The sequence below is a fragment of the Salvia hispanica genome, unplaced genomic scaffold, assembly GCF_023119035.1.
Source record: "Salvia hispanica cultivar TCC Black 2014 unplaced genomic scaffold, UniMelb_Shisp_WGS_1.0 HiC_scaffold_1243, whole genome shotgun sequence".
NCBI lineage: Eukaryota > Viridiplantae > Streptophyta > Magnoliopsida > Lamiales > Lamiaceae > Salvia > Salvia hispanica.
The window spans coordinates 1-21,875 of NW_025951520.1; the positions used below are offsets into that span (position 1 = coordinate 1).

Genomic DNA, 21,875 nt, shown 5'->3' on the forward strand with positions numbered 1-21,875 from the left:
CGGACGAAAGGAGAAAAAATAGTTAAAGTGGAAAAACCTAGAAGAGAGAGAAAATATTGTAGATAAGACACTTCTCCACATTATTTTCTCTTATTTTACCATTTCTCCACTTTAACTATCTATGATTTTATAAAACAGTGCTAAAAGAAACCTGAACAAGCAAAAACAAGTTTAGAAGAGTAGTATATTAACCAACAACTCCTAAAATTAATGTGTATTTTAATTCAATGGAGCGAGTACAAGCTTAAAAATAACTATTAATAAAAAAAGTAAATAGTACAAGAAATGAAGAAAACTAAGCTAAACGGTTAGTAAAAAGTAAATAGTGGAGTACAAGAAATGAAGAAAACTAATCTAAACTAAATGAATCAAGTTAAATCTCAGAAATGGATGTGGATCAATTTACTAACGTCCTCATGTCCAAAGTTATCGGACATTTTGATTCAATGATCCTTCTCCTAAATGTTTATTTCCCCATATTTATTTTTCATGTAATGATTATCATACTAAGTCGCTTAAAAAGTAGTAACAATTGTCATCGTTTAAAAAAGTCGCATTTAGACGATTTGGTTGGAATGGATAAACCTTTTTTGCGCGATAAACCCACTCTCACATCCACATTCCAAGAAGCGAAGACGAGGCAATGTTGTCATCTTTTTCCGCACTTCCTCTGCAAGAGTTGCTGCTTTATCTCTCATCTCTCAAAGTATTGCCCTCCCCTCTTGCTTTCTCTCTCCCCACTGCCCTCCGCCGTCAGTTGCACCTCCGGAAGCCTTCCACTGCTCCGTTGTTTGCTACCAATTTCGATATCAGTGAAGAAATTGAGCTACATGCCGAGATTCACGGACAAGAAGCGCCATCTGATGTAGACCTAGAGGAGGAGGAATTGGAGAATTTCGACGCTGAAGAACTTGAGATCGAGGCTAGGCGGGCGGTCAAGGAGTTCTCTGATTCCTTGTCTCGAGAATTGAACATTGGTTCGTTTTATCAAATTCGTGATTCGTGGAGCTATTTACTTTTGAAAATTCTTCCTTCTTTTTATGTATGGTGAAAATTTGGGGCGGTGAAATTTAGGATAATCTAGCTTATAAGCTAGTGATGGATATATGAGTTTGAGAGTGAAAGTTGAAGAGAGATGAAATTGAAAAAGGCTTATATTGTGGTTGCGATTGATAAGTGATTGCTGCTTATAAGATTATGAAAAATTAAGTTGGGGTTGAGGAAGTTATTTCTTTGTGAAGCTTATATAGGTAATTTTAAGGACTATAGTTCAGGCAAACGCCTCCTAATTTTGGAGGTTTGAGGACTACATTTGAGATTTTTTTGCAGTTTTATTTGTGAATATGGATGCTGACATCCTGTGTTTGGATGTTTACAGAGGGTGAAGTTTCCAAAAAAAAGGGAACTCGAGGAAAGCAGAAGAAGAACATAAATCCTATTAGCAATGTCAGTGAAACTCATGTGTCTTCTGGATCTCTGTTGTTCTTTTTGGGTGATTACCAATTTACCATGGAGTTTTAATTACAACATGCATTAAAGGGATATAAGTCAAGTAGATTTTGCTTTTAATGTGAGTTTGTAAATTCAGTACATTCAATCTAATAAGTACTCTGTATTGGAAAATTCTCACGAGCTTTTGACCCATGCCAGCATAAAACCTGTTTCCTCCACCTTGTGAGGTGTGACCTTAAAAAATCATAGATATTACAGCAAAAACAGTTTCTATACTTATGGACGTTTAAAATGCTGCTTCTAATTATCAACCTGATTTTCTTTATCTTGAAGCTGAATATTTTCTGTAGGGTAGAATTTTTCCTGGTGTTGATTTGGCAATATATTTGGCAGATTCCTGACCATCTTCTTCCAAAGGTTGCAATAGTTGGAAGGCCAAATGTTGGTAAATCAGCGTTATTTAATCGCTTGGTTGGGGTATGTACTGTTAGCTCTGGTTGAAATTGCTCTTGCAATTTCATCTACAAGTATGTTGTGTTCGTGCCAATTGTTTAAGTTAATTCTGTATTTTCGATGGAATCCTGATTTAGCAGCAAAGTTTTATTTATCAGAGGTGCCTCTTTGCAGGAAACAGAGCAATTGTAGTTGATGAACCTGGTGTTACCAGGGACCGTTTGTATAGTGATCTTTTTTGGGGGGATTATGAATTTATGGTAGTGGGCATCGGAGGTGTACTTACAATTTCAAAATATCATGAAGAACGAGCTATATCAACAACAATTGGCATGGAGGGTATTCCTCTCGTCTAGGAAGCTGCTGTTGCTAGGATGCCTTCCATGGTTGAAAGACAAGCTACTGTTGCTGTAGAAGAGTCTTCTGTCATTATATTTGTTGTTGATGGTCAGGTGCGTTTTCATTATTAGTTCTTTTAAGAAGCTTAATGTTGTGTACAACTAGTTTTGCTCCTGCCCGATGCACGGTAGCTAAATTAGTAGAAAAATATATAAGTAATTTATATTTTATGATTTTTTTCTCTATTATTGAGATTTGAATTTATTATAATTCATTTGATATCATTTTATAGTGTATACGTGTCAAATCAATGACCAAGATTCATCAACATGTTAATCTATTGATCATTATTAGGTAGTTATAAATTCATTAAAATATCTCTGGAATATTTATTTAAGGTGAAAGACTACTTTGTTTTAGTATACACTAGATTTCTAGGTTTTGTTCACGTTCTTTGACAAATTTTAAAAGAAACTGAACCTACACTACAGTTTGTTGTTGTTGTGAATTTTATGGAGTTTGTACGTTATAATGTTACATCACAAGTCTTATTCCTCATGGGAAGTCTATGATGAAGATGAACAATTAACAGGCAGGTCTGACTGCAGCAGATGTTGAAATAGGGGATTGGCTGTAAAGAACTATTCACACAAGTATATTGTTCTTGCTGTTAACAAATGTGAATCTCCTCGCAAGGTACCTTACAAGCGTCAGATTTCTGGGGTTTAGGGTAAGCGCTCTTTTCTTTTTTTCAAGTCAACTGTTTCATGAATACTTGTCATTGATCTCTAATTCTCTGTACTATTTAATCACTTGATGTAAGAGGGCTTAATGAAACTTATTTTTCCTTCAAGCTGATAAGCATATTAAGTTAGGGAGCCATAACTTAACCCAAACCCATGGTCAAAGGTAAAGGGTTGAGTCCCACTTATATGCCACTCTACACATTCATGTGGAACCAATTTGGGATTTCATATCAATCCATTCCCTTTCAAACTAGACGTCCACGGATGACACACGCCCGGTGGCAAACCCTAACACAACTACACAAGCCCACCAACCATTTGCTGCCCCTTGGGCCCACATCTTCGGTGGCATCCCTTTGGTCTCACCTTCGGGTAGCCCCTTTCAGTAGGCCGTGACGTTTACCTCTCCAAATTGATAAGCATTTAAGTTAGGGAGCTCTAACTTAACCCATGATCATGATCAAAGGGAAAGGATTGGCACCCACTTTTATGCCATATTGCTATTCCACACTTTCATGTGGATTTATAACAGCAAACTTTATAAAGTATGCAAAAGAGGAAAAGGTCAGGAGAATTGGAGACATGAGTGACTAGATGGATAACTTATAGTTTTACACATCCATTACTCAATTTTCTGTTCATGTTTGTAGAGATAATCTTGTCATCTCCTCTGTTCCCTTACAAAAGCCTATTTAAACTCATGCACAGGCCATACCATGCATAATATATAAAACTAATTTACAACTTAAAAATAAAATGGAACTAAGTAATTGAACTAATGCTTCTTCCTCTAATAATAATAGTTCAAAGGCGGCACACATTCACTATCATATTGCAGCTATGTTCTCTATCTTGACATCTAAATCTACAAAGATGCTGCTTTCAATCTATACAAAGAAAAAGGAAAAAACTGTTAGTTGAATTAAGTTGGAGTATATATTATATGTGGGCACCTGTACTGGTATCTATGTTTAACAAGTTATTTTATTTCTTTGATCTACTAGGTTTTCTCCCCTTCCAATATCTGCTCTATCTGGGAGCGGAACTGGGACCTTCTTGATTCTGTCTGTTCTCAATTGAAAAAGATTGAGGTTAGTTTTATTGCACCAGACAGTGAGATGCTTCAGCTTTTATGCTTTTAAATCATCGAGGATATGATCATTGGTATATCCAACCTATTGAAAAAAATTTGTTATTGTAAATGATTTGAAAATAAAAATTGATTGTTTTCATCCCTTGCAGCATATAGAGGACCCTGATACGGAAGAATATGTTCCTTCCATTGCTATAGTTGGCCGACCAAATGTAGGTAAAAGTAGTATCTTGAATGCTTTGGTTGGGGATAATAGGACAATTGTCAGTCCAATCAGTGGAACTACCCGAGATGCTATTGATACTGAATTTACTGGACCAGATGGCCAGGTTGGTTAATGGAGCTTAACATTGTCATATCCTTTATTCCTTTGTATATTAACATGATCATAATTCTCTGTACAACCAACTCTGTCCCGTTTCCTCAACGAAAATGTTTCACTTTCTGTTTGACATTTGGATGCTCCTAAGTCCTCTGTACAGCTAATTTAGCATGCCTATAATGATTTCTCTAAATCAACATTACATGTAAATGTCTAAATGATGTTATCTGGATAGTGGTTTGGAACATCTCAACTTAATATTGCAGTGGAACTGTAAATCATTGAATTTTGTTTCATCTTTATGGTTTCCAAATCATTACAATTTGTAAAACCTCATCACTTGAAATTCTTAAACATGTCTACTGTAAATCAACAACAGATTTCAATATCAAGGGACTTCAAATCAATTCATTTGTGGCTCGTGTTATCTAAGAAATGATTTTCTGTTACCTTAAGCAGTTGATATTTCCTTTCTTCAGTATTTCTAGTTTTTCTTGCACTTAACAAGGCAGTTCTGAAGATGTCCATTTGATCTAACATGACTCTTAAAGCGAATATAACAAGAAACATTCAGTTCTGAACTTGAGTTAATGAAAAGCAGTTGGTAACTGTATATTTCATGTTTTTGCAGAAATGGCATCTAATAGATACAGCTGGTATCAGAAAGAAAGCATCTGTAGCTTCATCAGGCAGCACCACCGAGGCCCTGTCTGTGAACCGAGCGCCAGTGCTATTCGACGCTCGGATGTTGTTGCCCTGGTAATTGAAGCAATGGCCTGCATCACAGAACAGGTAACACGAGCATAATTTTTGCAGTTTGATTAATGTTATGTATGCATATGTTGTTGATTATATCTATAAGATTCATGCATTTATGATTGAGTGAAAAACTGGACTAAATTAAGACTGTAAGTGTTAGAATAAAGAACCTCAAAATAATATCACAAAATAAGAATTATGGAACTAAATTAAATGAACTAACTGGAAAACATAAAACAACACTGGAGAGATCTCCACTCAGCGCCGATTGCTCAAATGTGTAGTTGGAGGATGCAGCATGTTATGTATAGTTCTGGGCATCTTTATAGTTAGTTTGGCTTCTCAGCTCTCTTCTAAATATTTGAAATTTATAAGTGGATTTGGAAGTTGAGAAATTGTACTATCTAAACTACAAGCACTATTGCAGCTTTCATGTAGAAGTGTTGTTGAAAATAGCTTTTTCCTTGCAACTCCTGTATGGCTGGCTGATGCAAGAGTTCAATTTTAATTTTCCATTTCTTTTTTGTATCTGTTCCATGTATCTTAATGAGGCTGTACTTTTTATAAACTCTAACTTGAGTAAACATCATGGTTTTGACTTTCAAGGATTTCAAGATAGCAGAACAAATAGAGAGAGAAGGGAAAGGTTGCCTAATTGTTGTGAACAAATGGGACACAATACCTAATAAAAACCAGCAAACTGCTATGTTCTACGAAGAAGATGTGAGAGGAAGCTCCGTATTCTTAGTTGGGCACCCGTAGTGTACTCAACAGCAATAGAAGGACAGAGTGTTGACAAGTACGTTTCCAATTTGAGCTTTTGATGCAAAGTCACACTAAATTCATCCACATGTCTTTAAATCGTATTCTCATCTGCAAGAATTCATAAACTGTTTTCTGTTATATGTTTTCAGAACTTTGACCTAGTATTATCTTCTGCATGAATTCATAAACTGTGTTCCAATATATGTTTTCAGTACTTTGACCTGGCAAGCAAAAGTGTGGTCTTAAACTTCCTCAAATGTGAATGCTGATAAAGAAGTTATTTTATAGAATTTCTCAACCTTATCTTATGTACCCAGCTTTTAGTTATCTGAAATATTGAATTCTAAGTTTTTATCCCAACATGTTAGGAACTACTCCCTCCGCCCACGCTACTTGACACACTTTGTTTTTAGCACTCATTTTGAGAAAATGATAATAATTATTTAAAGTGGAGAGAGAGTAATTATTCTCCCACTTACTTTACTCTCTCCCCACTTTAACTAATTATTACTCCCTCCGTCCCAGCTAAGATGACACATTTCTTAGTCGGCATGGGATTTTAGGAGTTGTTGGTTATGTGTTTAATTGGAGAGAGAAAAGGTGGGTGTAAGTATTAAATGGAGAGAGAAAGAGAGTTGAATATTTAATTAAGGAGAGAAAAAGTGGCTGAGTGTATTAATTGGGGAAAGTTTCCAAAAATAGAAATGTATCATCTTATTTATGACAAATTAAAAAGGAAAGTATCTCATCTCAAGTGGGACGGAGGGCGTATCATTTTCTCAAAACGAGTGCAAAAAAGAATGTGTCAAGTAGTGTGGGACGGAGGGAGTATTTAATTGCTTTTTATGCCTATCACAGTTTGTGGTTTACAATATTATACTTACAGGCCATGCGCCTTTTATTTGCTTGTTTTTCCTGATTTTATGCCCATCTTCAATTTAAGGATCACTGTGGCTGCTGGTCTAGTGGCAAAGAGAGATCAAGGAGATTATCAACAGCAACACTAAATCAAGTTGTCAGTGAAGCTGTTGCATTCAAACCACCTCCAAGAACTAGAGGAGGAAAGAGAGGTCGTATTTATTACTGCACCCAGGTACTTATTGGCTTCTTTTCATGTCTTCATGGAACGATTACTTGGATGATTTTTCTTCTATGGGTGCATTCTCTTTTATGGAAGAAGGGAATGAAATTTTTTCACCATTTTCCTGCTTATGTGGCGTGGATAATTTTCCTCTTAAATAATTAAATTTTTCAGGACAACCGTTTTCCCTAATTTTCCTCTTAAATGCTTGTCCTGCTACCTATTGTATCTGATTAACAAAATATTTTGCAGGCAGCTATAAGGCCACCTACCTTTGTGTTCTTTGTAAATGACGCTAAGCTTTTCCTGAAACATACCAACGGTATATGGAGAAGCAGCTCAGGTCAAGTGCAGGGTTCCCAGGCACTCCAATTCGGCTTCTATGGCGCAGTAGAAGAAAGTCAGAGAAAATGGTTAGTTAATACACAACTGCTGTGTCCTTAACATGCTCCATATGTTAGGCGATTGTTAAGATTAAATGCTTAAGAAAAAGGAAAGGTCTATGATTTTAATCCCGTGGTGACTTATCCAGCCTGAACAAAAAAATATTACTCGTATCAACGTTGTTCACTTAATTGCCAAAGAGCTGTTGTGTCACCTGCTGAAAACCAATGTAATCTCTCTTAAGTTGTGTCCGAAAATTGTGACTCGAGCTATTAAGTGAACAATGGATATATTTGTAATGTTTTTAGTTGAGACTGAAAAATCACCATGGGATCAAAGTTAGGCTATGACTTGAAAATTACCCTAAAAGCAAATAAACACTACACAAGTTTTGGCATTTCTTTTTTTTGCAAGAACATTTGAAAGTTGAAAATTGCAAAAGCCTAATCAGGTAATTGTTGTGCTTATCATGTTTCAGGAAAAGAAGCTTCTGTAAGGGAACAATGAAAACGATGTTTTCATTTGACTCTTCTTGCCTTAACTGTATATATTCGCAGCCCTAAATGCGAAGTAGGTGGCCATTGATTGTTAACTGTACAAGTGCATTTTCTTTGATTTCACATTTTGTAATAAACCAGTTCTCAATTTTTAATCTCAGATTCTTCAGAGTGGAAAATATGAAAAAAATGGGAAAACTATTGTCACCTTTTAATATAGAAAAAATGACTTAAAACTTTTAATGCTGAAAACATTATAACTAAGAAAGAATAAGAAAAGAGTTGCATGTATATAAATAGTTAGCTATGAGGTGAAAAAAAAAACAACTGTCATGTGCAAGTGTCTTTGACACGAATATAAATGAAGTAAATAAGTTAATAAAAAAATAGTCCCATTTTTTCATTTTTTGTTATTTGCTAAAATTATAGTCTCTGTCCATTTATTGTGAATGAAGATAGCATAAATTTATATAATTGAATATTTTAAATAGTGCATTTAACTTATGTTTGGCTTACATTGGAATGTAATCAAATGCATTATTTTTTGACAAGTATTATGTAAAATCATAAAAATGACTAACTAATGAAACTGTGTGTCCCTACACGATACAAATGGTGTGATCTTCTGTCTTGAAATAGAGAGTGTAGGATTCAAACTCTACCATTTTCTACTCTCACGTAAAAAAGGGTAAATCGTTGAAAAAGTTACTATAAAATTTGGTAAAATTCTAATTCATTTTGTAACTTTAAAAATCTGTTAAAAGTATCCATTTGTTATCTCAATTATCACATAACAAAAAGATTCGATCGCCTACGCACAGTATAGTCTTGATGCTTTTCAACCAATTGAACCAAACAACATTGTTTTCTTTACTAATAAACGCCATCGTTTTAAATTAGGGTCTATATGATATAATACATTCGAGTTCATACTTAGAACCTAGATATTAGTCTCGGTATTAACATATCCTATAAGCCTATAATTTTAGCTATTACTACTATAAAATTAAATTGTCCACTTATATTAATATTTTAATGTTAATAAAAAGATATATTGCATTCTAATATCATAGAACTTTCAAAATTGGTTTTCACGGACTTTCAAATTGGGCTATATTAATGGATTTAATAACAATTTTGGAGGATGTGATTCAAGAAAAACTATTCTCAAAGACTGAAAAACTTGAAGTTCTCGAAGTTGTTGTCGAGAAATTACGAAAAGAAGGCAAAAAAATATGGTATCGACCATTCAAGCACCTACATTTCCTCCCTATTATTAGTCACACTAGTGTCATGAATGTTGACTCCATTTAAAGTAATAAGTGGTTTTATATACAAATAAATAAATCATTATTAATGACGCGTCTCAAGTTACATTAATTAAAATTAATACCACTCTCCCTATATATGTGAATCACAAAATCAACCGGACAATGATTAAGAAATCAAACAACACATTTTGGTTGTGTATGAATATTGTGGTAATCCATTTTTTTGGAAGACCTCTATCTAAAGGAGGAGTATCACTTTGTGATACAAAAATATATGCTACATAAAAATATTTTTACATAGAGAAAGGTAATAGAAAAGTAAAATTGATTATTCCTAATTTTGAGAATTTGTGATAAGATTGCAGGCTGCACTCTGCTACCATTATAGAGTAATTTATTGTAGGGTAAAATAGAAAAAAATAAAAATTATGAAATTTGGTCAAATTCGCTAATTCGTAATTTTAATAAACGATCGAGTACTTATATCATAAATTTGATATATTTCTTAATCATCACGTAGTTTATGATTCAGGAAATTTTGTATGCCTTTGGCAAACAAAAAATATCATACTACCAAAAGATTCGACTATTTAAACGATGTCATTCATACATTTAGTGATTTATAGCTTTAATTTTTACATAGCATAAATACATGGATAAAATTCGAAATGTGGCACAATAAAATTTTTGCTATGCGACAATCAAGAAAATTGTCAAAGCTATGATATAGTAATTGGTTGTCTTTTAAAGTTGCGGGATAGATCAATATTTTGATAAAACTTCATGTTTTTTTCCATTTACCATTTTTTATGTGGACACATCATATACATACACCTATACATACACTTCTATATATGTTCAAGCATTCCCATGCCATTTCCACTTTTTCCTGCATTTCTACTTCTCTCAATCCCAATTTTTCCCTTTCTTTCCTTTCTCAGCTCTACTTCTTCAATTCTCCAGCAATCAAGTAATTCTCTGCTCTATTCTATACCTTCATCTGCGTAATTCAATCTTACCATTCGCTGGAATTAGGAATCCCAAGCTCAAAATTACTAGGAAATGTGAAATTCTGAAAAATGTTTGCAATTATTTCGTCAACCCTACATTTATTGTTTTGTATGTGAATTCTGCATGCATTTATTAGCTTCAATAAATGAACTGCGGATCATCGTTGTTGTTTCCATATTTCGTAAATACGGTAGTAATCGTCCATGAAATATTCAGCTATGAGTTGTGAGTTTTTTTTCCTTGTTTTTGAAGATTTCGTGATTGTTTGCGATTAGCTGTTTCGTGTGTTCATCAATTGAGTGTTGATCTCGCATTAATTTATTTTTTAAAATTGTAGATGGTTTTAGGTAATACAGTTCTCTGTTGTAGCAGTTAAAGTTCCCGGGATTCATCACCTACTTATGTTGTGTTATCACTTTTCGTTTCCATGTTTATATATGTGAATTTCACATGTAGCCATGGAAGTATATAACTCAACGATTTCTGCATAATGTATTAATTAATTTAATTTGGTCCGTCCTTTGATTTTTTAGCTGTTTTGTGGATTATAAGGTTTGTTAGATGTGAATTGTGATTGAGAAATGGGCCACAGCAGTACTGCTGAGAGTGAAGATGGCGTGCTCTCTGCTGATTCACCTCTGAGTAACGATGGCGATAATTTTTGTGGAAGCTCTAGTGGGGGCACTGTTATGAAGAAAGGTCCGTGGACATCGGCTGAGGATGCAATTTTGGTTGAGTACGTGAAAAGACATGGAGAAGGCAACTGGAATGCAGTTCAGAAGCATACAGGGTTTGCACGGTGTGGTAAAAGCTGCCGGTTGAGGTGGGCTAATCACTTGAGACCTAACCTGAAAAAAGGAGCATTTACATCAGAAGAAGAGCGGATTATAATCGAGCTTCATGCCAAAATGGGGAACAAATGGGCGCGAATGGCAGCACACGTAAGCTTCAAGATTCCCTTTCACTTGTGTATGGTTTTTTCTGGCATTATTTAGAACCTAAAGTATTTGATTGGATAGTAGACTTTGGAAAGACTCCCATGGTGTTTTATGTAGATTGGGTGATTGTAGTTTGATGTTCTTATATGATGGTTGCATCAAACATATTATCTGTGGTCTGTTTGTGAGATCAAATTTTCTGTAAGCCTTATAGAGAGTAAGAACTTAAACATCAGGAGGTAGTCTAGGTGAAGAATGGTAGGTTAGTTCCCATTAGCATGTATTTTTGGGCTTACAGTTGGTGTTTATATTGCTCTTCTTTTAAAAGAAGCAAATCGGTACTTCTCATGTCACCATCTAATACTCACTTTTTCAGTTGACACCTCTCTGGTGGAAAGATAGGAACGAGCTAAACAGTGAACATACTAAAAATTTATTTGCCTAACTCTCATTTATAGTAATTATTGGTGATGAAAATTTTCAAGTATCATGAAATAAAAATCCTCTAATTTCAGTTGCCAGGGAGGACAGACAATGAGATAAAGAACTATTGGAATACTCGAATAAAAAGGCGTCAACGGGCCGGTTTATCCCTTTATCCTCCTGATTTATGCCTACAATCGCTACCAGAGAATCAGCAACAACATAGTTCGCCCAGGATATATGATGGAGATAAAGCATGTGATATTTTGCAAAGTAATGGTTACTGGGCACCTAATATCATGTTTGATAGTTTAAACAATTTAAGATATGCACCAGCAATTCCAGGTATTCCTGGCAGCGTATCAATGGGTAACGGTTTTGCTTCTCCTCACTCTTATGGTTTTATCCCTCAAACAATAGGAGTCTCTGGACAGGCTCGAGAACCAGATGAGCCTATGTCAGACTATGGAAGTGGTGGTGTTAATGAGGCACCTATGTTTAGCAGGACTCAAACTGATAGTTGTGTCAACAAATCATTTCAGTCCTTTGGTCTATGCTACCCTTATGACACTGACCACACCAAGAAACTGTTTTCGTCTGATGTCAATCCAGACACTCCTTTTATGTCAGATGTCACTTACTCTGCTTCAGAGCACTTTGCAAATGCTCAGAAGTCGGAGCTCCCTTCACTCCAATATCAAGAGACTGGACTAGGTGTCTGGGATCCTCCACCTGAATCATTCGATTCTTTGGTCCAGTCTCCTCTACCAGGCCCACTCCCATCGCATTGTCCTTCGCCAGGGAGCAGTGGCCTTTTAGAAGATTTAATTTATGAAGCTATGGCTCTGGGAAGGTCGGAGAATCAATCTTCTGCCTTGGCCACTCCATCTAACGTCAGCCATGGAGAAGTAACAGATGGTTCTGCCCTTAGAACATGCTCCACAGAGTTCAAAGGCTGTATTGATCGCAATTCTCCATCAGGTAACTCAATGGGGTCCCTTTTAAACAGGTACACTCCTACCACTGAAAGATCATTGGAAGACGATGTGACTAGTAAGTAGCTGCTGTTTCTCTATTGAAGTAACTCTATATTGATTATTTATGGAAAACTCGGATGCATTCGTTTACTTTTTGTTGCTGTCAAACTAGTGTATTATCCCAAAAAAACTTGATCCATATCTAGCTTGTGACCTATTGGGATTAACTTGTGATTTGCCCAATTGATGCTCTGAGGCTTAATTGTTTTTTTCTTAAATCGATTCTTAAAGTTTGTTGAATAGATTCTTTTAGGCTATGCCCCTTTAGACTCGTCCCGGTATCATGATTCAATCCTGGATGCTATTGCTTGATGCATTTTTTAGCTTTTTTGCTGTCAAACTAGTACTTATTAGCCATAGAAACACAAAACTATGCTCTTATAACTTGATCTGTATCCAACTTGTGACAACTGACAATTTGGGATTATTTTGCAATTCGTCAAATTGCTGGCTTTGAGGCTAAAAGTTCTGATTAATCAACTCTTAAATTTTGTGACAATAATGATTTTTTGTGTTCTGCCCTTTTAGAATCGTCCAGATATCATGATTCATTCCTTGATGTATTGCTTGACGTGTTCGTTTAAAATTTGTTGCGGTCACAGTAGTTGATATTAGCCATAAAAAAATACTACAAACTTATGCTCTTATAACTTAACCTATATCCATCTTTTTACCAGTTGGGATTAACTTGTAATTCACCAAATTGCTGGCTTAAAGTTCGGATTACTTGAATCAGTTCCTAAAGTTTGTCGTCTATGATTCTTTTGTGTTCTGCCCTTTTAGACTCGTACAGATATCATGATTCAGTCATGGATGGTATTATTTTCAACTGGAAATGCATCATGTGACATTGGTTAATATGACTTTGTGCAGTGCACCATGTGAAATCAGAAGTGTTTGATCCAAGTTGGATAGTGGGTGCTGAAAGCAAAGTGGACTATATGAGACCAGATGCTATACTAGGATCATGCTGGGTCGAGCAGAGTGGTCTGGCTTCGAAGCAAAGGGGCTCGACAACTGATTCTACCGTGCCTCTTCTGGGCGACACATCTGCTTCTGCTTCAACCTGGGGCTTTACTTCGTGCTCGTGGAATATCATGCCAGCAGTCTGCCAAATCTCAGACATTCCATGAACTGCCAAAACTCCTCAATTTATAACATTGTTTGGTGTATGAACCGAGGCGATTATGACAATAACTCTCTTGTATGTAAAATTCCTTTGGTGAAACTATCCTTCATTTTGCCAAAGTCATAATGTAACCATGTTCTGATGCTGCCCTGCAACATGTATCACTGTCTTAATTTTTGGACCAAGATTTGGCTGTCACCTTGTTTTCAAATTTTAGAATTGAATTTGACCAACTAGCTTCTCAGTTCACTGTGACTAAGGTTGGCAATTTGTACGTCGGGATGATATGATAACGATTCGAGACGGTAAAGTAAACATAAACACAACCTGTTGGCTGTTGAGAATATGTTCAACACAAACACGATTTGTACTGACATCACAAAAACGTGGCACGAACACTAACAATACAATGTCCTTCGTATTGACACAAAAACAATAAAAATATTATAAGCTTGTATATTAGTATTTCATGAGATATACATTAAAATCTATCTTGATTGAAATCCTCATGTGAAATTGGTCGAGTTAAAATACAGACATCAGTTTAAGATTTTTGAAGTACACAATAATTTGTTTATATTCAGCTCCATTTGCAATAATCCAGATTATAAAAATAAAAATAAATTGGTAGTGCTATTTAGAATCAAATATTTAAAGTAACTCTTTATTTTATATTAATAATCACATTACGTATACAACTCTTTGGAAATGCCCAACAATTAATTCAAAATATTCTAAAATGATAAATATTACAAAAAAATATTCACACTTCCTCCGAAGAATCCAAATGTGGAACTGTGGAAGTCAATTCTGGTTGCGATTTGCAGTTGTTACAACGCGAGCAGCTCAGCGCACAACCTATCAACAAAACATGAGTTGATTAACTGAAAGAACCCAACCTGATAACTGAACACTACCCAAATCTAATCAATATAAATCAAATATAATACCCCCTAGTAGAGGCATTTATTTTCGGCACGAGATTTAAGAAACTGTATTAAAAGCGAGTTAAATGAAGGGAGAATAAAGTAGAAAAAGAAAAAGACGGAGAAATGAAGAGAATAAAGTAAAAGAGGGTAAAGTAAGAAAGAAGAAATAGGTTGTTTTTTGCCAAAAAAAGAAAGAAATGACTCACTACAATGACACAAACCAAAAAGGAATACGACTTAGCTATAAGGGTAAGGGACGGAAGGAGTATCACATAAAAAATCTTATATTTGGATCAACTCTTTTAATCTATGTGATTTGGAAGGAATGACTACTCCCCATGTATGGAATGATCAATTTCACTCCACCCTACCAATCATCTCCTTACTAGCAACCCATAACAACTAGAACTTACTAGCAACCCATAACAACTAGAAACTGTGTATAAAATAAAATACCTTCTAACCACATGAATAACATAACAAAATGGTATAGCACTCGCATTAAATTTGGTTTCATTTAGCTAAACATTTTCCAGAAGCTGCTGCAATGCATTCAGTTTTATATAAGTATTCGCTGAGATATTAGCTGGGAAAACAAACCTTTGTATTCTCGACGAATCTAATTCATAGTACTTCTTGTACTCTTTTGAGGTTTTATTTATGACTGCTTGCTTGGAAGAAACAAGTCCTTTCCCAGTTCCAATATCAGATGTTTCAAGGGCGCAATCAACCGAAAGAGCTTCAACATCAGATTCCTGAAAACTCTAGCTGGGTAAGAGTTCAAATTATGCTACACTTAAAAAATATCAGCTAAAGAAGTGCTGCAAAATGAATTCTCATATTTTTCGAACAAAAAAAGGAAGTGCAATAATCTACCTTCATCATTAGAATCTTTGACAAGTGTTCCACTGGGTATGGTTGCAGCTTGTATCCTCCATAACTGATACAGGATAATGCCAACTTCCGTACCTATGTGTAGTCCATTGTATCGAAACACAGAGAATCAGCTCTGCTAAAGATATGGAATACGTATAATTTATAAACTACTACCAATAAGCACACTTCACAAGACAGGCTAAAACATTCAAAAAACGTACTGCTGAAAAAGCCAACACATCACCACTAACCTATAAGAAAATCCCTTTAAACAATTTTAGCAGTTCTAAACAAGAAGGGCGATTCTTGAAAATTCCTTTAGTTTTTTTTTTTCACTTCTGAATGTAAAAATTAAGTCAGTAGTCAGTACTCTTTCTCCTTTAACTTATTTATTCACAATCATTTCTTATCCTCCTTCAACAAGGCATCTTAATTTCATTAAATCACAGTCTCTGATGTGTGTATTTTGATACACAATTACAAGTACATCATCAGATCAGACAATACTTCCTCTCAGCCAGTTAACCTGATTTCATTTCCAATTGGTGGTGTACGTAATTATAATAAGCCACCAGATGGCCCAGATCAATTACATCAGGGGTTAAAGGAGATGCAGAGATAATAAAAGAGGTGCACACTTTTATAAGGAAAAATGAGAGTTGATGAAATAACCTCACTGATGTAAGGTTCGACAATGCAGTATTGGAGATAGGATGCTTCCTCTTCTGTGGTAGAAATGAATCGCTTGTAATTCCCAAGTCGGTAGTATCTGCAAGAAGCACTAAATGAATTCAAAAAGAGCCTAAAAATATAATATGAGATACAGGAATCACAGGAAAATTCAATGAAATTAATACTAATAGATAAAGAACCACAGGCTTCTAGTAACCTCAATATTCCCCGGGCAAAACTCATAGCTCTTGACTCCATTACCGGGGAAGGAATGCGGCGAAACCACAGGGATAAAGGTTCGGCCTGCAAATAGGGGAACGAGCTACTATAAAAATCCACGAGCCAGAAAAATAACTGCAAGTTTAAGACTAATTTTGAAGCAACGAGAAGGCTACATTACTTGGTTGTCAGGACTCAGATGGAGAAGAAGATATAATGAAAAAAATTCAGCTTCATTTTGAGATGCCGAATGTGAAGCTCGATTTACTTCGTACAAGCTAAACAAAGTTGTCAGAGCTTTCATAAGCTGCTCCAGGTTGAGGTGTGACATAGAAGCAGTATTTGGAGTCTGAGATGATCTGTGAAGGTGGTGATATGATATAATGTGAAATTTGACCTGTACATAAGGAACATAACATCCATTATCTGAAATGACAAGGTACTGTATATCATGACCTTGAGAGAGAACTAAAGAAAATATGACCTAGAAAGAAGTACTTTGCAGCTTTTGAAATATGAGTTAAAAGTCAAATACATTGGAAGCCAGTGACATTTAGCGGGTAAAAATTAGTCAAAGTAGATTCACATATGTAACTCTTGTAGAGCCACCCCTTCAGAAGGGGGCATTTGGTTTGTGTGCAAAGCATAGAGCAAATAGGCACTATAATAACAAAACTATATTATTGAAAAGGAACCAAATATAAGATTGTTGAGTAAGATAAAACAGTATCATATATCACATAAATTTGATTAGCAGGCATACCATTCTCTCATACATGTGTATCACTTGGTCACTGACAACGTTCTGCATGCTTAGATCTTGCCTGATGGATCTTGTCCTATCAAATATGAAGTCATGGACCACATCAAAAGGATGATCACTAGAATGCAGCAGGTCGAGAAGATAATTTAGAGTTTCCTCCAAGACAGGAACAGGCCGGACATCAGAGGCTTTCATATCCTTTGAGCTTATAGTTCTGCAGAACTGACCATAGAAGAGAACCCAAATTTAGTCATACTACTAACATGCAGGCTTCATTTATGATTTTTATCTATCAGCATTTAATATAAAAGAACTAGTAATTGATTGAACAAGAAGATTTAGTGTTGGTCTGCCAGAGAACAAATCATTTGTGATTTCTTTCCACCTGTCCAAATATTAATTACTAACACAATTCTACACGAACTATCAAGTATCACCAAATTTATATTTTGCACATGAACCAAAAGATCTATATCCAAATACTCAAACCTTGAACTGTTTTGATTTTTCATACGGTTGTTAATTGCCTCCAAATTAACATTTAGTTGGACGCGTGGAGTGTCTACATGGCCAAAATAGGCAATGTATTAGACAATGTAGTTGGAAGTCTACATCACTCAGCTAGTCATGATGATATTAACTTTATCACTTTAGCTAGCCACGATGATATTAAATCACCTAAAATCGAGAACCCATGTGAAAATTTTATTCAACTGAAAGCTCGTATATTTGGAGGCAAATTTTTATTTACGCTACCCTTTAAATGTTATGTATTTCCAGTCTTGGTGTTAATGACGATTCTCATATTCTAATTCGATTTCTTTGGCATTAGCAATAAGAGAAAGAATGGCAATATGAAAGAGGTAACTTGATTTCCTAGTTTATGTTCATTGTAAAAGCAACATCCTTCCTTCAATCTCATTACCACTAATTCACCAAAACTTCATTTATCAACGTGTGGATCACAAAATCCAACATTTACATGTGAAATCAACAGATACACAATCACAACTAGTATTTTGCTTTATAAAAAGGGGCAAATTAGTAATTAACAACTGTAGCACCTTTTTCACAGCAAGAGCAGGTGAAGTTTTAGCAGGATTTCCATGGAGCCTCTCAAACACAGCTAAATCCCTCAACCTCTCGCGTCTTTGCCTCTCCTCCACTGCAATTGAACATTAGTTCCATCAATTCAATTGGTAGTTGAAATAAATACCTAAGTGAAATTGAAGGAGGAGGAGGTTACATGGGCACATGAAAGGGCAAGTCCCAATTAGGTTTGGGGGTTCTTGATCGCCGTCGTCGTAATAACTATTTTCAATCCTGCAGCTGAATTCACCAGTTTTGGAAGTAGAGCTGGAGGTTTTATTGGAGTAGATTCGATTATAAGGTTTTGGAATTTTTGATTGGGTGGAATTAGAGTGCGACGAATAGGAAGAAGAAGAATTGTTGATTCTAGGTTGATAAGGCTGACGACTTCTGTTCGCCATAGTTGAACACCGTGAGCTCCTCCTCCTCTTCTTCTTTTTCGATTTTTTAATTCAGTTGCTAACTCTTCAGCCTGTTTTTATAAATCTATTTATGTTAAAAACAATTCTACTCTACAATGTGTTGCAATTAAAAAAATACACACCAACTTAGGGCAGAACTAAAACAAAGTAATAAAGATCGTGCCATTTTTAATCAAACGGTGTACATAAAGTTACGTGGCAAATAGATTAAAAGGCAATTAAGCCGAAAAGAATACTAACATCGTTATGGTAAGTTCACAATTTGGATTATGCATATTTTGATGTTATAATATTGTAGATCATATTTTGATCTGCTGTGCAACAAATTTGAGCGACACTGTGAGCGTCTGTTCCAAGTCAGACTTTTCCTTAATTTCTCTTTCACCCGTCTCCTTCCTTCTTCACTTATTCTTTTCCAATTAACAGTTCCAATCTTACCTACTCTCACCATTTTTTCTTCAATTGACAAATCCTGCACAGTTCCGATTCTCCTTCAAATATTTTCCTTCCTTGCCGATTCTACTTCAAATATTTTCTTCTTTCTCCGCTGATTCTCCTTCAGATAGTCTCCTTGAACTTTGTATGTTTTCTGTTTATCGACTAAGTTTACGATTTTCTAACAAAAGCTCTGTGTTTGTGCACTGCAATTTTTCTCACTATCTGATTTTTTATTCTTGCTTTCTAATCTCTGGAATTTAACTTCCCTAGCATCGCTAGTTCTTCTGGTATATTTGCGGCATAGGGTCCTATTCTAACGCTTTTAGCACCCTAATCCAAAATCAAGACTAAATTTCCACCCTTAGATTTTAAAAAAGTGGATGAGATTAAAGCTCACAAAATCTCAATAAATAAGTAGACAAAATATCAACAAAAGCATAATATCGCGTCATTATGTTATCATATGATAATTTTCATGAAGTGTTTTTTTATATCAACATAGATGCATTACAAATATCAACAATATGACATCAGGAATATCAACACATTTTTATTGAGATTAGACATGCATAATATTGAGATTTTGCTTCACAATATATCGGGAGATTTTTTATCGCGATTTATTGAAAATAAACTAGCTTATCAACAGCGTATCTGAAAATTGAAATATAATTTATCAAATTTCATCACCCGAACATCGTCGGAACATATGCAATTGAGATCTCGTTGGAATCCTTATTAAATTATCTTTAATTTGATATATTTTTTGCGAAAAAATAATTTAAATTGAGAGAGTTACGTAAATTTAAAGATTTGAGATGATTTTGAGGAGAGAGAAAGTAGTTAGTTATAATTACTACATATAGGATTTGACATTAATACCCATTTAATTTAATTAATAATTATTTAAATTTAAAATATATTACACTTGGCATCATATTAACCACAAGATCTTCTAATCTAATGATTGAAAATTGGTCTCAATTTGAGATTGGTAATTAGTTAGCAATTCATTACATCCCTTGCGGCATAATTATCAATCACTTATTCAAGTTTTCCATCATTTGTGGAAATATTCAAAATAATAATCTCTTATATGTCGATTCTAGTTTCTTAGAAACCATGAAAACAAAAATCAAAATTTAGGGATAATTAAGAAAATTGGGCGATGAGCAGACCAATATATAGAACAAAATTAGGATATTCAATGTGTGAGGAATTATAATAATTCGATGGGAAGAAGAAAAAGGAGAAGTTGATGTCGAGAAAAAATCAAATCAATATTCTCGTTGAGATTATCCTTTTGAGAAGAGGAACTGACGGTAAATGTTTGAAGAGAGAAAAGAAATGGCCAAGAACGACTGGGAGTTACATCGGAACTGTGGTGCAGGATTTGTCAATTGAAGAAAAAATTGTGGGAGTAAGTAACATCGGAACTGTTAATTGAAAAAGAATAAGTGAAGAAGGAAGGAGACGGTGAAAGAGAAAATAAGGAAAAGTCTGACGTGGAGCAGGTGCTCACAAGTGTCGCTCAAATTTTTCATTATATGCAATAAGAGGGATTTAAAAGAATGCCGATAAAATTTAATAGTGAACTAGTTTTGAAATCCTTTCATTCTATATTTGATTTGCAATCACAACAATGATATAACAGATCTTGTTCAATCTAAACTCATTGAAATGGCTCATGAGATGAGGGGAATTTGATTTTATAAAGTGCCCAACAAAATTACAATTTGCAGATAATAGAGGAAAAATGTTAGGAAATGGATAGGAAAGAACGAAGATGACAATGGATTTTGCAGGGAGATGCAATCATATAAAAATAAGGTTCAGTGGCCTGAATTTGTACAATAACCGGTGGAAAATCAGATTTAAACTGATTCAGGATGAGGGAGAAAACAAAGTGAGGAAAATATAATATAAGAAAAACTATTAAAAAAAGAAAAGAAAATTGATGTGTAATCCACGTCGGATATCGCTCATCGGTCGCCTAAATAAAGCGCGCAGCAGATCTAATCTATATATATATATATATATAGGGGTGCACTAGGGTGTCACCATAGTTAAAATAACATCATACCACCAATATAGTCCGTTAGATCTCATCATATGGACGCCTAGGATTAAGTTTCGTGAAAAAACACGGGTTTGCAGTCGTGGTAAACTGCAATATTGTTGTAGTAAGGCTGCAATATTCAATGAACAACACTTTTAACAATCTGGTAACGTAAAATTAGAAATTTCCTATTTTACCCCTCCATGTTTTTACACGTGGCAGCATGACAAGCACACGATTTTCAGATCCAATGGCCTAAAATGGTGGTATGGTGTTACAATAAAGAGGGTTGTCATCTTAGTACATCCCTATATATATATATATATAGGGATATAGATTGTTGTCTAACGTGTTGGATATTGCTTTGTGTAGCGTTTATAATATTGTTGTATAAGCGTTGTCACGTTGTCATTTTAAGGGTGGTTGTCATTTTAACACAAACCTATATATATATATATATATACATATATATATATATATCCCTATATATATATATATAGGGATGTTCAAGAAAAATTGTTGTTTAAAGACCACAAAATTGCTGTTCAAGAAAATTGCTGTTAAAGACCACAAAATTGCTGCCCGTCTTTTTTGGTTTTTTTTTTTTTGCCACGTGGCAGCTTATTATTCGTCCACGTGTACAAATGATTGGCTAGAAATGGTGGTATGGTGTTATTTTAAGGGGTAGTGGCACCCTAACATGCCCTT

The 21,875-nt window shown here is 34.9% G+C and overlaps 2 protein-coding genes and 1 pseudogene across 4 annotated transcripts; 2 read left to right on the plus strand and 1 right to left on the minus strand.

Annotated features, from left to right (window-relative positions):
- Positions 1–643: 643 nt before the first annotated feature.
- LOC125198143 lies at positions 644–7,890 on the plus strand (annotated as a pseudogene).
- Positions 7,891–10,754: 2,864 nt separating this feature from the next.
- On the plus strand, positions 10,755–13,898 carry LOC125198141 (transcription factor GAMYB-like). Of its 3 annotated transcripts, none has more exons than XM_048096575.1 (3): positions 10,755–11,114; positions 11,627–12,587; positions 13,445–13,898. In XM_048096575.1, exons 1-3 carry the CDS (start codon positions 10,755–10,757, stop codon positions 13,702–13,704), a joined length of 1,581 nt encoding a protein of 526 aa, XP_047952532.1. In that variant the 3' UTR covers positions 13,705–13,898. The 3 variants fall into 3 exon arrangements, with proteins under 3 accessions (XP_047952532.1, XP_047952533.1, XP_047952534.1); XM_048096576.1 differs by having other exon boundaries at positions 11,627–12,515; XM_048096577.1 differs by having other exon boundaries at positions 11,627–12,543; positions 13,445–13,705.
- A 438-nt stretch (positions 13,899–14,336) lies between these two features.
- Positions 14,337–18,722, minus strand: LOC125198142 (SAC3 family protein C-like). Its single transcript, XM_048096578.1, has 9 exons — positions 18,406–18,722; positions 18,224–18,324; positions 17,160–17,381; positions 16,578–16,793; positions 16,395–16,480; positions 16,178–16,274; positions 15,506–15,598; positions 15,230–15,384; positions 14,337–14,558 (listed from the first exon to the last, which is right to left on the minus strand). Exons 1-9 carry the CDS (start codon positions 18,647–18,649, stop codon positions 14,531–14,533), a joined length of 1,242 nt encoding a protein of 413 aa, XP_047952535.1. The 5' UTR covers positions 18,650–18,722; the 3' UTR covers positions 14,337–14,530.
- Positions 18,723–21,875: the final 3,153 nt, after the last annotated feature.

Excerpts from the sequence above, each read along its gene's own strand:
- LOC125198142 (XM_048096578.1), bottom strand. The coding sequence starts at position 18,649 with ATGGCGAACAGAAGTCGTCAGCCTTATCAACCTAGAATCAACAATTCT. Across the intron at positions 15,599-16,177 it reads TCGAACCTTACATCAGTGAG|GTACGGAAGTTGGCATTATC; the intron begins GTTATTTCATCA and ends GACTACACATAG. Across the intron at positions 15,385-15,505 it reads CAAAGATTCTAATGATGAAG|GAATCTGATGTTGAAGCTCT; the intron begins GTAGATTATTGC and ends TAGAGTTTTCAG.
- LOC125198141 (XM_048096575.1), top strand. The coding sequence starts at position 10,755 with ATGGGCCACAGCAGTACTGCTGAGAGTGAAGATGGCGTGCTCTCTGCT. Across the intron at positions 11,115-11,626 it reads GGGCGCGAATGGCAGCACAC|TTGCCAGGGAGGACAGACAA; the intron begins GTAAGCTTCAAG and ends CTCTAATTTCAG. Across the intron at positions 12,588-13,444 it reads ATTGGAAGACGATGTGACTA|TGCACCATGTGAAATCAGAA; the intron begins GTAAGTAGCTGC and ends GACTTTGTGCAG.